The sequence below is a fragment of the Serinus canaria genome, chromosome Z, assembly GCF_022539315.1.
Source record: "Serinus canaria isolate serCan28SL12 chromosome Z, serCan2020, whole genome shotgun sequence".
Classification (NCBI taxonomy): domain Eukaryota; kingdom Metazoa; phylum Chordata; class Aves; order Passeriformes; family Fringillidae; genus Serinus; species Serinus canaria.
The window spans coordinates 56,172,457-56,186,090 of NC_066343.1; the positions used below are offsets into that span (position 1 = coordinate 56,172,457).

The 13,634-nt window shown below is 39.9% G+C and overlaps 1 protein-coding gene across 3 annotated transcripts in view; it reads right to left on the reverse strand.

The window, feature by feature from the left end:
• The window catches only part of KIF2A (kinesin family member 2A), a 56,126-nt gene extending 53,286 nt beyond the window's left edge, over positions 1–2,840 (reverse strand). For 2 of the 3 annotated variants that reach the window (XM_050986668.1, XM_050986667.1), the window contains exon 1: positions 2,606–2,839. In XM_050986668.1, the coding sequence (XP_050842625.1) occupies positions 2,606–2,669 (64 nt within the window). In that variant the 5' untranslated portion in view covers positions 2,670–2,839. Of the gene's footprint in view, positions 1–2,605 lie in introns of all 3 variants that reach the window. The other variant, XM_030236707.2, reaches the window with a different exon arrangement.
• Between the last annotated feature and the right edge of the window lie 10,794 nt (positions 2,841–13,634).

A 13,634-nucleotide genomic window follows, 5' to 3' on the forward strand; every position in this document is an offset into this window, starting at 1 on the left:
GAAAAAACCCACATACTTTTCACTGACGCCATTAACTAAGTAAAAGTATTCTTCTCTGGATTCAGCAAATAAAGAGGTAAGTAAGAAAAACTTAAAGAATTACTATCTCTACCTCTCAAAACAATTTTTATTTTTAAGAAAGGACTCACTACAGACAAGATAATATGTAAAAAGAAAAGCCCATATGAATACATCCCTCTCTCAAAGTTTCCTAAACAGTTCTAATGGTTTTCAGCCAACAGCAGCTGATATGAGAGCCAGCCCTGATTCCTCCTAGGATACAGCTCTGGGGAGAGCAGATCCAGAAGATCACATGTAAAGATTTCCATGTCATCCTGACTATGACTATGTATATTTGCTACATACTGATGCTGCTGGGGTCACAGATCCCTCAGTAAGGTATTGGAACACACTAATTGTGCAGAAAACTAGCACATTCAAAAGTTTTCTACTGGGTTTAGTTAATCAAATCATCAATTAGCGTATTAAATAATCAGAAGAAAAAAATCATTAGACACACTGGATGAGGGAAGTCTGTAGGAACAATTCAGCCGACAGAAGGACAAGCAGCAAGACCCTCACCTTGTCATCAGCAACAAGACCGATTTCCGCTGTTGTGGAACCACAGCTGAGGTAAGAAAACTGCCTTCTATGAGGCAATGCAATCTAGTGCTGGCTGTCCTCCCACATATCCCTCAAAATGCTCTTTTCCACACACCTAGGACAGTTTCTCTTACAGTTTAATGGGAAGAGACTGACACTTGTCTGCAGCAGCCTGAGCCAGAACAGGACATCTCTTCCAGTCCCGAAGTAAAAAAAGAACACGTGACAATAACTAGGACCTGCCACTTAATTATGACACTGCAGTCTTGCCCACACATGGACCAAAACAAATTCTCAAAACCCAACAGTTTGAGCAACTGCTGTGAAGATATCCCCCTAGTCCATATTACTGAAGAGTAATGTACTTAATGTGCTGCATCACCTTTTTCTGTGATACAGCAAAATACATAAACCATTAATAGTAATGAAAATAAGTATTATTTTGAGAGTTATCAAAATCACCTCTGATATTAAAAAGTGTGTGCAAACCTACAGAGCGGAAAACAAGAGCAGCGAAGCATTTTCATGCCTAATTTCCGAAGGCATACAAACCAAACAGTAGTGTTTCTTAGGAGTTCACACAGACATCAGAAGAAGTTTTACAAGATGCAGCTGCAAGGCTTTCTGAAATCCCAGACAGAGATGAACAGGAGTTACAAAAATAATTGCCAGATTGATCAGATTCATCATGTGGCAAACAGGGCATTTGGCAAAAATTGAGGGGTTGGGTGTAATCCAGTGTCCAGCCAACACAAACCATTATTTTATTGTAGGGCTGAATTGCAGCATGGAACACAAGAAAGACGAGCTGCATAAGGCTTGTTGGCTGCTTTCTTCCTGCCTCATGACAGAACCATGCCAGCTTCAGAGCCTTGGACCTCCACACCTCTCTTCCCTTAGAAACATCTGCTTACTCTTTAGCAAGCTTCTAGATCCCAGGGAAAAAAAAAATATAATCAAAAATCAAAAACACACAGCAACAACAAAACCTTTCCAGAAAATCCCAGCAGAACCCCACCCCAGTTTAGCAGGTTTCACAGATCTCAGAGAGGCTGAGAACAGATTACATATTCCCCCTCAAATCCAAGAGCTGAAGTCATGAGTGACCTGCCATTGATTCAATTTCCCATGTCAGTTGTCTCCTAGCAGAAGGAACCACTGAATTGTTGATATTGGAAGGGACTTCTGACAAAGCAGGGTCACCTAGAACAGGTTACACAAGAACACGTCCTGGTGGGCTTTGAATATCTCCAGAGACAAATATGAAGAGTTAGCACCCTAAACCTGTCACACACGCCTCCTTGATTCACATGTATTTTCAGACAGCATCACACATCCTCCCACCAGGAGAAGCTGGGCAAGACGAGAAACACTGGATCCCAACGAAGAAATTACAACTCACGGGCATAAATAGCAAGTACTCTTCCTACATTTTAATCACAAAGAAAATCTGAAATAATAACATCATGCTTTCTCCCAAGTGATGGAAATGTCCAAAGGCATTCCTGTCAGGGCATTACCGTTGTGTCATTTTTCAGAGCACCGGAGCAGACAAGAAGTTACCTCTTCCAAACGAAAGGCCTTTCCTTCCTTCCTCCCTCCCTCTCTCCATCACCTCATCCCCTCCCCGAAGGCCCTCCTTCCTCCCTGCCAAAAGCTCCTCGGCTCCCCTCCCACCGACCCACGTCCGAAACCCCACCCCACCCCCGCAGCCAAGGCCACCTCGCACATCTCGGTGCCGCCCCACCCGCGGGTCCCCCTCGGGTCCCCGCCGGGCCCCCCCGGCCCCCCCCGGCCCCGCCCGTGCTCCCCTGACAACCGCAGCGCGCGCCGGGCGTGGCCCCGCCCCGGCCCCGCGCACACAATGGGCCCCGGCGCGCGCGGCACCGCCCGCCCCCCGCGCCCCGCGCGCGCGGCACCGCCCGGCCGGGATGCGGGGAACGGGGAACGGTGCGGGGGGGGGTTGGGTGTCCGCGGCCGCCGCCCCCCGCGGCCCGCTCACCATCGCTGCGCTTGATCTCCACGTAGATCCCTATCTGGATCTTGCCGAAGTTGGCCGCTGCCATCGCTTCATGGGGCGCGCGGGGGAGATCGGAGGCGTTGCCGGCCGGCCACACCGCGGAGAGGAAGGGGAGGCCGTGCACGGCAGAGGCAGCGGCGGCTCTGGGCGGGCGCGACGGGCGGCCGGGGAGGAGGAGGCGGGGAGCGGAGAAAAGGCGCCGGCCGGATACAACAGGCGCTGTGGGCGCTCCTGCGCCTGCGCGGCCTCCGCGGCGTCACGGTGGCACCGGCTCGCGGGAGGGGGCGGGGGCTCCGCGCGGCCGCAGCCCGCGCGCCCCGCCCGCTGGCCCCGCCCCTCGCCGCGGGCGCGCGCAGGGGGCGCGGGCACGCCGCGAGGCGCCGGGCGGGGCCGTGCCCGGCCGCAGTGCTAGGCGGGCCTTGGGCCGCTGGTGCGGCCTGTCGTGCGCGGCACATGGCATACACACACACCGACATACACAGCATACACAGACAGCACACACACTCTCCTGCAGCACCAGATGGTGGCCGAGCTGCTCTGGAGCCTTAAAGCTCTGGAGCTTTATCTACCTGCTGCCTGCTCATGCGGCTCCCATGTGCAGAGTAGAGCAGCTTAGGAGCGGTCGTCCTGCTCCCCAGCCTGCCAGCAGCTCTTGCGTCCAAGGAAGGCACATGGTGTGGTTCCTGGGAATGTGCTATGCAGCACTAACAGTTGGACAAGATAATCCTTGTAGATCTCTTCCAACTCAGAATATTTCGTTAATCTATGAAGGTCACACCATCAACTGCATCCATCCATCTTGGGAGCCTACAGGGAAATGGGAGAGGGGCTCTTTGTTAGGAACTGTAGTGATAGGACAAGGAATAATGGGTACAAATTGAAAGAGAGGAAATTTAGGTTAGATGTTAGAAAGAGATTCTATGAGAGTGGTGAGACACTTGAACAGTTACCCAGGGAGGGTGTAGGTGATGTCCCCACCCAGGCAGTGATCAAGGCCACGTTGACTAAGGCTTTGAGCAACCTGGTATTGTGAGATGTGTCTCTGCCCTGAGGAAGAGGGTTTGGATCCAGATTTCTTTAAGGTCCATCCCAACCCCTTAACATTCTACGATTCTATGACCTTTGCCTCACACCCTGTGAGGCAAAGGTGCCTCACACCTTTTATACAGTTTATAAAAAAATAAAACACGATTCATGTTCCATGTTTCCCTGTTGTGACTTCATCTCAGGCAGGCCACTGTGTTACACATTGCCCTCCGGTTTCTCCTCCAAGGGTGGTTCCTGACATGATGAATCCACCACTGGTTTAAAATCATCCTTCCTGCATGGCTTCTGGTGACCTTGAGCAGCATCACAATAAACTCCCTGATTACTTGCTGAGCAAAAGCTAGTCTAGTAAAAATTATTCCTCAATCCACGCATCAACTGGTTATATGGAATGACAGCTGACACCCTGCCACACCACTGAGGGCTGTGCCCTCCCAGCCAGCCTGTTACTCTTCTTGCCTCACCTCCCTGCCTTCACTGTCAGTTTTGTGCTGAAATCAGTATGATACCTGGAAAGTCAGAGTCAAGGAAGCAATTGTACCAATTCCTACAACCTTTATACATGTAGATACATGTAGTAGGTACAGCTTTCCCCCACCACACTAGGGTCTCAGAAATACTGCTTAGGCCTTAATGAACAGCACCTCAGCTAAGCTGCTCTTGACCTTATCAGAAATGCTGTCTGCTCTTAGGAACTTAACTTGTCTATTGAGCTCCTGTGTTTCAATCAATAAGCTTGGAAGCTTATTTTTATTGCCTGAAAAACAACCCAAGTCAAATAACATTTTTGTCATTGAACCTTCAAGGAAAGTCACAGCCTGAATTTTGACCAGGATGGAGAATTGCTATCTCTAAAGTCTATTCTCCTGTGACCCAGTGCACAGCAGTCTTGAGAGCCTTGGTGCTCACCTGCACTATTTTATTTATGATTAGCCTGTTTTAACCCTACCTGATGTTTTTATATAATGTGAAAAAAAAAAAAAAACTTTCAGGTTCTCAGGTCAGATGCAGAGTAATGGAAAAGCAACTATTTTGAAATACTTAAATAAGAAACAAGATATTTTTCATAGTATTTGCTCTGTGTACTCCATAAATGTTAACATATGAGCAGTAAACTATATATGCTTTTCTGGAAAGTTATTTGACTCCTGTCTTTGCAGAAAGAGATTACTACTTTTACAAACAAATCATCCCATTGAGATAACAAAAATGTATCCTAGAAAAATATACACAACTTAAGTGTTTACAAATCAGGTTCTATTCTACATTAAAATAGGTCTTTTTTGTTATTGTCATGAAATACACATAGAAGCATTCATAGAGCAAGTCAGCAAAGCCCAAAAAACTTCTTGTTTGTGCCTGCAAAATGAACAGTGCTAATAGTAAATAAATTCAAAATATTTAAAATACATGACCAAGCATGATAGGGAGTTTTCTTAAGAAACTAAAGATTCCTTGTTGGGGTTTTGTAAGAATGTATTCTTTTTTTTTTTTTTTTTTAAAGAAAATCTTGCAAAACTTTCTCTTGAATACCAGGTCTAACCAAGTATTCTGAATATATGTCTCTTCAAATTTTCATTAATATATATTCAATCCAGTTTTAAAGAGACTGATAGAGTTTTGAGTTCTAAAATCTATTCACACATTTTTAATGGAGGTACAGGAAAATGTTATTATATAGAATATAGCATTTTATTGGCTCTCAACATAAAATTACTCAGATAATTTTTTAGAAAGCATATTCATGGCTTCTAAAGTAATGCTTACAGGATTCCAAGAGCTGTATGTGTCTACTTTTTATGCATTAAGAGCATCAGTACATATTGCTCTTGCCAATACAGAAAAATAATACAATTACTGAAGCTTTGGCGTTCAGTTCAAAACTTTGACTGCTGTTGGATTAGTCATCCAAAATACTGGAAAACGCACCAGTTATATTTCAACAGTTAGCAGGAATTCTTCGGTCTTTAACAAAGACTAACATCTGCTTGCATTTCACACAGACACAATCATAATAATAAAAATTTCAATTTACTGTATTTCAATAAAAACTTGAGTTATTAATATGAATCTACCTGCTTCTTAACTTCGAAGTAATTTATTATTAAGTATTTTAACTATTTCACAGCACTAGTGAACAAATAGGATTAACATAACAAATAGGATCACCATACACACTTACAATCATACTGATGTGAAATTACTTCTTTTTAAAGCTCAAATATGAAAATATATTTCTGTTTCCATTAATGCATCTAGTATCAAATGTGTAAACAAGGCAGCCAACAGTCAGGTTAAAGGAACATGTGGTCACTTGTTAGATTAAAAAAGTAGGCCAACATATCTATTATATAGAAACAAATTTTAAAAGGAGACATTATACAGCTATATCTTCTCAGGTCATCATGAGAACCTATTACCAAAAAAAAAAAAAAAAAAAAAAAAAAAAAAAAAAGGCAAATTGGCAAATTTAATAATAATAGTTGATTTTTTTTTTCACTTAAGGATGAGAAAATCTGCAAGAAGAGCCTGAACTAGTTTGACATCCCCATTTCCCGCTTAGACTGATAACTCGTCCACTTCAGTACCATGTTGAAAACAGTTCAGCTGAGCTGTCTGTCTGATCCCTTCCTGTTCTTTTTTTCTTTCAAGCATCTCTTCATCTGTATTGTATCACTGTTTAAAGCTACCCCCTGATGGACACAGCCCTTCCTGAGTAATTGCGCTATACAAGAGTGTCAGAAAGTAATAAAAAGAGAACTGCCTTACTTGAAGATAAAATACTATAATGCATCTCCTGCTGCATTGCTCTATATAAAAATCTGATTTTGATGTAACTACCTCTGAATAATTAAACTATTGTAACATTAATAATTTTTCATAGCTACCTTATCTGAGAGTCAAAATGTTTTCAACTGGACACTCAAGTTTAATAACTAGCCTTTTATCTTCTAGACATGCATTCTAGATTCCATTGATTTAAATGTCTACAAATCTGCTTGTAATCAACAAGTTAGCAGACGACTCATTTGAATAGCAATGCTTTGGGGATTATAATTAACTGCTTGTATATTAGAAACAACATGGATGATTAAATTTTCGGATTTAAGCAAATGTGTCTAAGCATAACAGCTTTCGTTCTCTGTATAGAAAACATAGGTGCTGAAACCCTTGCTGTAAACCTCAAATATGCTTGTTGTGTGTCTAATTTAATAGAGCTGTCAGTGAGCTATCCAGGATCACTAACCTCTGCTCTTGCAGGCACCATCACTCCACATGTGCAAAGGCCAACACTCCTCAAGTTTTAATACACTTCTACTGGTTTCAATGTCAGTCAAAAGTGTAGAGAAATGTAATCACTGAGCAAAGCTGTCCCCAAAGCAAATGTCACTATAGAAATAAAATAGTTATTTCTCTTACTGCATTATTATTCGAGATTGAGCTGCACTCTAAAGAGCTTCTGCATGCATAAAATCAGAGCATTGCTGGGTAGATAAAGGAGTCAAGAAGTGAAAATAGTGTGAATGTATTTCAATCATTTCAAACCAGGAGAGAAGCAAAGTGCTTTTGAGAAAAGCACTCCTCCCTCTCTTACCATGCCCTTCACTCCAGCTCTGCGTTTGTAGTAATAGTGGCAACATCTTTTGCTCTTCCCTGTATTTATAGCTACTTCAGCTGTATTTGTAGCTACTTGGTAGGATTAGTTATAATAGGGTGAAAATGGCAGTTGAAGAAAAACTACACTAGTTCAAAAGTCACAGAATAATAGGGAAAGCACTTAAGAATAAGAAAGCTGGGTGTGCTTATTGCAGTAGACATTAATGTGGTCGTTATAGCTCTGGCATATACATTACTTATTCCCTTATTCATTCCATATGCTGCTGCTGAGTGTCTGGCCCAGGGCAGCTATATATTTGGGGTCATGTTTCATTATGCTTCCTTGTTGATTGTACTAAAGACAGGCAGAATTCCTACTAGATAGCAAACTGCTTTGGAGAAAAACTGAGGAGAAGATGAACCTCTGTCCAAGCTTCTTGCTGCCGACAGGTTAGCCCAGAACTGTGAATATTTATATTTAACCTTCCCCCTCATATTTCTTCTTCCATTTCTCTCTTTGCTTTCCTCTCCAAGTCTTCATGGAAAATCTCAAAGGGATGGTGATAAAACAGTGTTCCAGTCAGGCAATCTGACTAAGTGATAAGCCCACTTTTTTTACACCCTTCTACTACCCAATTTCACTTTTCTGTCAGAAGGAAATATTCTGTGACATATTACCTGTGAAAATAACTTTAGTATCTATGCATCTATTTTAGAACTTAATCTAATATTTTCATCCCATCTTTGCACCACCAGTAAGGCTTCTGCAACAAATCATGGAGAACTATTACACCTTGTGTAAATGGGGGGTTTCTTTACTTGTCCTTGAAGGTTATTCTGTGGCTGTCCATAGGTTTCTGCACTGGTAGCACAGTGCTAGCAAAAAGAGGTATTCATACCTGAGGTATTTTTGTCTTAACACACAGCACTTTAGCCCATTATTATGTTGAAATTTGAATTAATGTAGATTGTCAATGTGTTTGTTTTGTGGTTTCACCCTTTTTTGATGTCCTTTCATACATCCAGTATAACATTTGTGTAACTAGCTAGAACTGCATGGCATCATACTGTGTCAACATCCAAACTGACACTGGGCTTGGTAATATGCCCAGAGGACACAGAGCTCTATCCTGAAAATGCCTGTTCCTCAACATGCAAGTGAAAAAAATGCAAAAAGAGCTATTTGTAGTTCCTCAATCATACAGTAGCCAGGGCCTAAATTCAAACTAAAAGTATATTTATTCTAAAGGAAGGCAGGCAGTGGATTTGGTTACACAAATCCTGGAAGACAGAAACACTGAAATAGTATGATGGCACAGCAATCCCCAAGTTTCTTGCAAGCACTAGCATAGATCTCTGATAGTAGACATCCTTCTACTAGTACCTGGACTGTGCAACTGGAGCCTACTTATAACTATAATGATGAATAAACTTTGTTAAAAATCAAAGTAATTAAAGCAGCGCTTTTCATCCATACTCTCCTACAGAACAGTCAGGTGCATTTTTGTTCCCTATGTTTTTATCAAAAACCAAACCTTCATCAAGTCTTTTAAAAAAGAAAAGAGTAGTAGAAGCAGTTTTATAAAAAATTTACATAAAATTATTTTCTTAAAATGCATTTTTTGTCTAATGATTTGGCAGATTCATTGGAAAATTTTATAAATTTGCTTGCAAATTGATACATGCATGTTTTTGTCTTCATTAATGTCAGAGAAAAAAATGAATTCGAAAATATTTATCAACTTCTTTACCATTGCAAATCTCACTGAATTTCCTATTTATTCATCTTGGAAATTAGAGAGAATTGATACATGCAGACTATTCTGATCAATTGTGCATTAGTAAAATTAAGTTATGTCTGTATCAAAATGAAGATTTTTAGGAGTATTGTAACAAATGTTTTTTTGCTTTTAGGGTGCTGTTATAATTTATAAGGACATCTAGCCTAATGTTTTTTTGTTTTTAAAGTTAAAAAATAATCTTAGATATTGTAACTACTTACTGTAACAACCACAATAGCTGAAAGCTATTAATACCCTACCTTTTTTTGTAAAACAACCCATATGTTATTTTTCTATATTAAAGGGTTATGGTCAAATAGTGTTCCTTTTTCCTGGGTTTCAGAAATGGTGGAACTTTTAAAATTGAAAAACCCTACTGTCTTCCAGTCTCTAGGCAAATGTCTTACCACTTCTTACCTTGCCAAAGCAATGAGAATGAAATGTTATGATTTGAAGAACATGTTGCAGTAACTTCCCAGTCAAAGCAGATGTTTACCTCAGTACACTTGCTGCTGAACTGCTACTTTGAGATCATTTGAAATCAAGGATTCCTTTAGATTCAGCATGCAGGAGGGCAACTCACAGGCATTTTATGGCAGTGAAATCCTACCAATTTTCAAGAAATAACCTGTACCAGAATGGATTCTGTGGCCCAGACATCTCTCAGGATCAAAATATAAACGGGGAGAAGCTGCACTTTTGTGTGGAAGGACTCCAGCAGGCGTCGGTGTTTGGGCAAGTCCTTTTCTTGTGGGGGACGTGGCAGGAGGTCTCCCTCTCTTTGAAGCTGGAGGCATAAAATCTGCCATGTTGACAGAGGCACCTTTGAAGAAGATCCAGTGGCTGGCTGAAAGGCCTGGCATGGCTGCAGTCACAGACAGCTGCAGATGGCACAGGAGAGCAGGTATTTGAAAATATCAGCATGCCTCAATACACTGTGAATATAGTGTAAAGTTTTTCACCTGAATATTCATAACTGAGTTCCAATGTTTCCAAGCTCACTACATAAAATGCATGAAGGGAGAAACACTTAAAATATTTTTTGGTCCACCCAGTGAAATATATTTAAATATAATTAAGCTTTTTATGCCAGTACTAAGTAGTATACAGACAGTGAAAATATACTGGGGAGAAAACTGCTTTTTATGTTTAGCTCTGAAGGTGGGTAGGAAGTGTTTTGAATTTGTGCTCTTCTGTCAGCTTAAAGAAATATATTTTTATTAAGTTCTGGTTACTAAACTTCTAAGACATACTTGTAAGTGCTATAAAGTACCAGCTGAGTCACAGAGCCTATCCTAAGATCCTTTCTTATTTTACTTATTTCCTCTGGCAAAGGTATACCTGATTTTCTCCTTTTTAGTGTAACATTGCCATCCAGGCAAATGGCAGAAAAGTTTCTGAAAGATAAGCAAGTTTCATTTTATTTCCCTTGGACTTTCTAAGAATGAGATGCCCTCAAAAGCTCACAGACAGAACCTTTTTTCAAGGTTTCATTTTAAAAGAGACTTTTTTTTCCTTCTTCTTAATATGCTTTTAAGAAGATATACTGGGCATGTAGAAGAAAGTTACAATTCCCAAAAATTAATGTATCAGCAAGACTAAATGTCATAATTTAGATATTAAAATCACAAATGAGAAGTAAAATATTGAAGTGTGTAGTAGTGGAAAATTCTTGAAAATTCCCATACTATATACAATAATGACACTTAATACAACCTGGTGTCAAGCTGCTCTTGCAGAAACAGAGGTCAGTTCAGGCTGGATGTATTCTTGAAGAATAGCATGGGGTACATTGTAGATTAAGAAGTCCTTTCTATTAAGTGTGGTTAAACCCTGGATCAGATTATACTAAGTGTTTGTCATAATTCTCCAGTGAAGGTGATTCAAGAACAGATTAAGTATCTCTTGGAGATGGTATATACCTCTGAGCAAGAGGATGGGCTAGGTGACCTAAGATCCTTGCAACCTTACATTCCTGTTGTAATCATGACAAATCCTTTTTCTCCTGCTTAAACCTTCTCCCCCACCTGGATTAACAGATATCATGCAAACTTTATAGCTGTTATAATTTTAGAAACAAGTTTAATGCTGTGTGTTCAACCACTGCCAAAATTATTTACCTGGTGGCTTGAGCATGCAGCTAAAGAATTTAAAGAAAGAATCTCTGCCTTTCAATATGCTGGCAGAAGAGGAGGAAGTTTTTTCTATATAATCATATACAAAACCATCTAAGGGCCCTTCAGTGGCATTAAAATTAATTTACTTAGTAATTAATGAGATTATTAGAGTTACTAGCATTTTTCATCTCTAATTTTGAGGTTATAACCTCCTTTAAGGAAATCAAAAACAGCAGAAAAACCAGGTTAACCCAGACAATTCCAGGATATACAATACATGTACACCTATGTCAAAAACTTCCCAGACAAGTTGTTTTTTGTTGCTCAGATGTCAACAGCCATCAATACAAAGCAAATAGAAAAATCACAAGACCTAGTTATGATGAGAATGAAATCCCTGTCCTGTGACTTTCCTCTCTTCATAACTTACAAATTTTTATATTAATCTCCTTCTGAAACAAAAAGAAGTTTAGATAAACAGGTGGTTTTTGGACAAATGGTTTATCCTTGGAGTAAAATAAATTAATGAAGTAACCCAACATATTGAGAAACACTGAAATGGGGGACATACAGATTTTTATTCTACAGGTTATAACCTACCCACGAAGTTGCCAGAGATTTTAGAGAATGGTGTTTAATTCACGGTGACTAATTTATAGAAACTGTAACTTTTCCTCCCTCAGCTGTGATTTCTTATTTTAATTAAAAATCTTGGAAGAATTTGATTTCATTTTTCTTATAGAGACAAGTGTGGATACTAAACACTTTACAAATGACATATTGTAGTTAGAGGCTCAATTTATGTGCCCGAGAGATAAAAGATCATCTTATAACTTCATTTTGTGACTATGTCATCATTGTCACATATTTATTAAACCAGCTTTCCATGATTTTCCAATGTTCACCAAAAAAGAGGCAAATAGAATGACTCTGGGTGATGATGGCACTTGACAGACTCATGGTGAACAATTTACAGATGTTTTTGCATGAAGTTTTACTGTGTTCACAGAAATCTCTTTAATTTGTCATAATCCTTAACAGTGCCCTGTCACTACACACACAAGTGTAAAGTATTCACATCAGAATAATTGGTAAAGAAAACTTGCATCACTGCAAAATACCTGCTACTCTGGAAGACTGATAATAATTGTGTAAGACTATGGGAAAGTTGCTTTGAATAAGCAACAAATTAGCATATTGAAAGAAGTTGTGTCAAGAGGATGGCTCAGTACCTTATCCAGGCAGCTGCTGAGTAGAAAAGTCTAAATATGGTTGCTGTGTAGAAAAAGAGTTTGCCCTAGGCCTGGCTAAAATATGTTAGTAATACATTATTGGGATTAAGATATCCTCTATACATAAATTTTTACTTAGACCAATGGCATTTAGGTACCCTAGCTGGTGTTAGAACACCAGCACCATTAACCTTACTGTCATCTCTGCTGTCCTCTTTCTGCTACAAAAGCTTGTCTTTCCAACCTGAACTGGTATTTAAGAAAACAAAGCTAGTTATTGAATTTTTTCTGTAGTCCAGATTTGATTCTTAGTATCCCAGGAAACTGGAGGCATGAGGAGTCCTCCAGTTCAAACACATTGAGAAAGAAAAAATTACATGTACATGCAGAAGGCCAGCATTTCCCACATTCCCTATTCTGTGAGCATTTCTACGAGTGCTTGTTCTGACAGCTGAACTACCACAGCAATTAATCTAATTGTTGGTAGGTCTTTTGGTGTGAAATTGGTGCTACATATGAAGCTGTATGTTAAAGACCAGTCAGCCTAGTAACAAAATAACCAACTATTGCTGGACAATAATGACATAATAGATATGGTAGGGTACAGTGTTGGTTGCTGAGATAAATATTCACAGATCATAGTCTAGTGCTTTACTAAGTAATCTCACTTGTCCAGGTGGACAAATATAGTACCTTTGTTGGCTCAGGGATGTGATTTATTACCTGATGTGATTAATTACCAGAGCTTTTCCACAATTTTATCTCTTCTTTTCCAATTACAAAGTTCAGCAGTTTGCATTGAGTACTCTATATGACTTAGGTAAGATAAGACCCATCCTTTATTGAAAGTCTGTCAACATTTCAAAGATTTGTCTGAAAAATATATTTTTGTGGGATTGCAATTTCTGACATTCTTTCTTAACCCCTTTGTGGATATAAATCTTCAGTTTGATTTTCATCTGAGCTTTTTCTTTGTGGCTTTCATTTTTCTCTCTGCTTCTAGAGTATGTCAACAGAAATGCATTTCCAAATGATGGCACTTTTCTGCAGAACATAGAACATTTTAACCAGATAGAAAAATTATGTAATTTCTCCCTTGTAAGAAATTCTCTGGTCTTGCCCAAGATATATATGATTCTATGACATGTTGCTCCCCAGCTTTTAGATCTGTACTTAGTATTTTTATAAGATCGTATCTATCCAAAGTGCAAACATTTATCAACTCTTACAAAGCCAT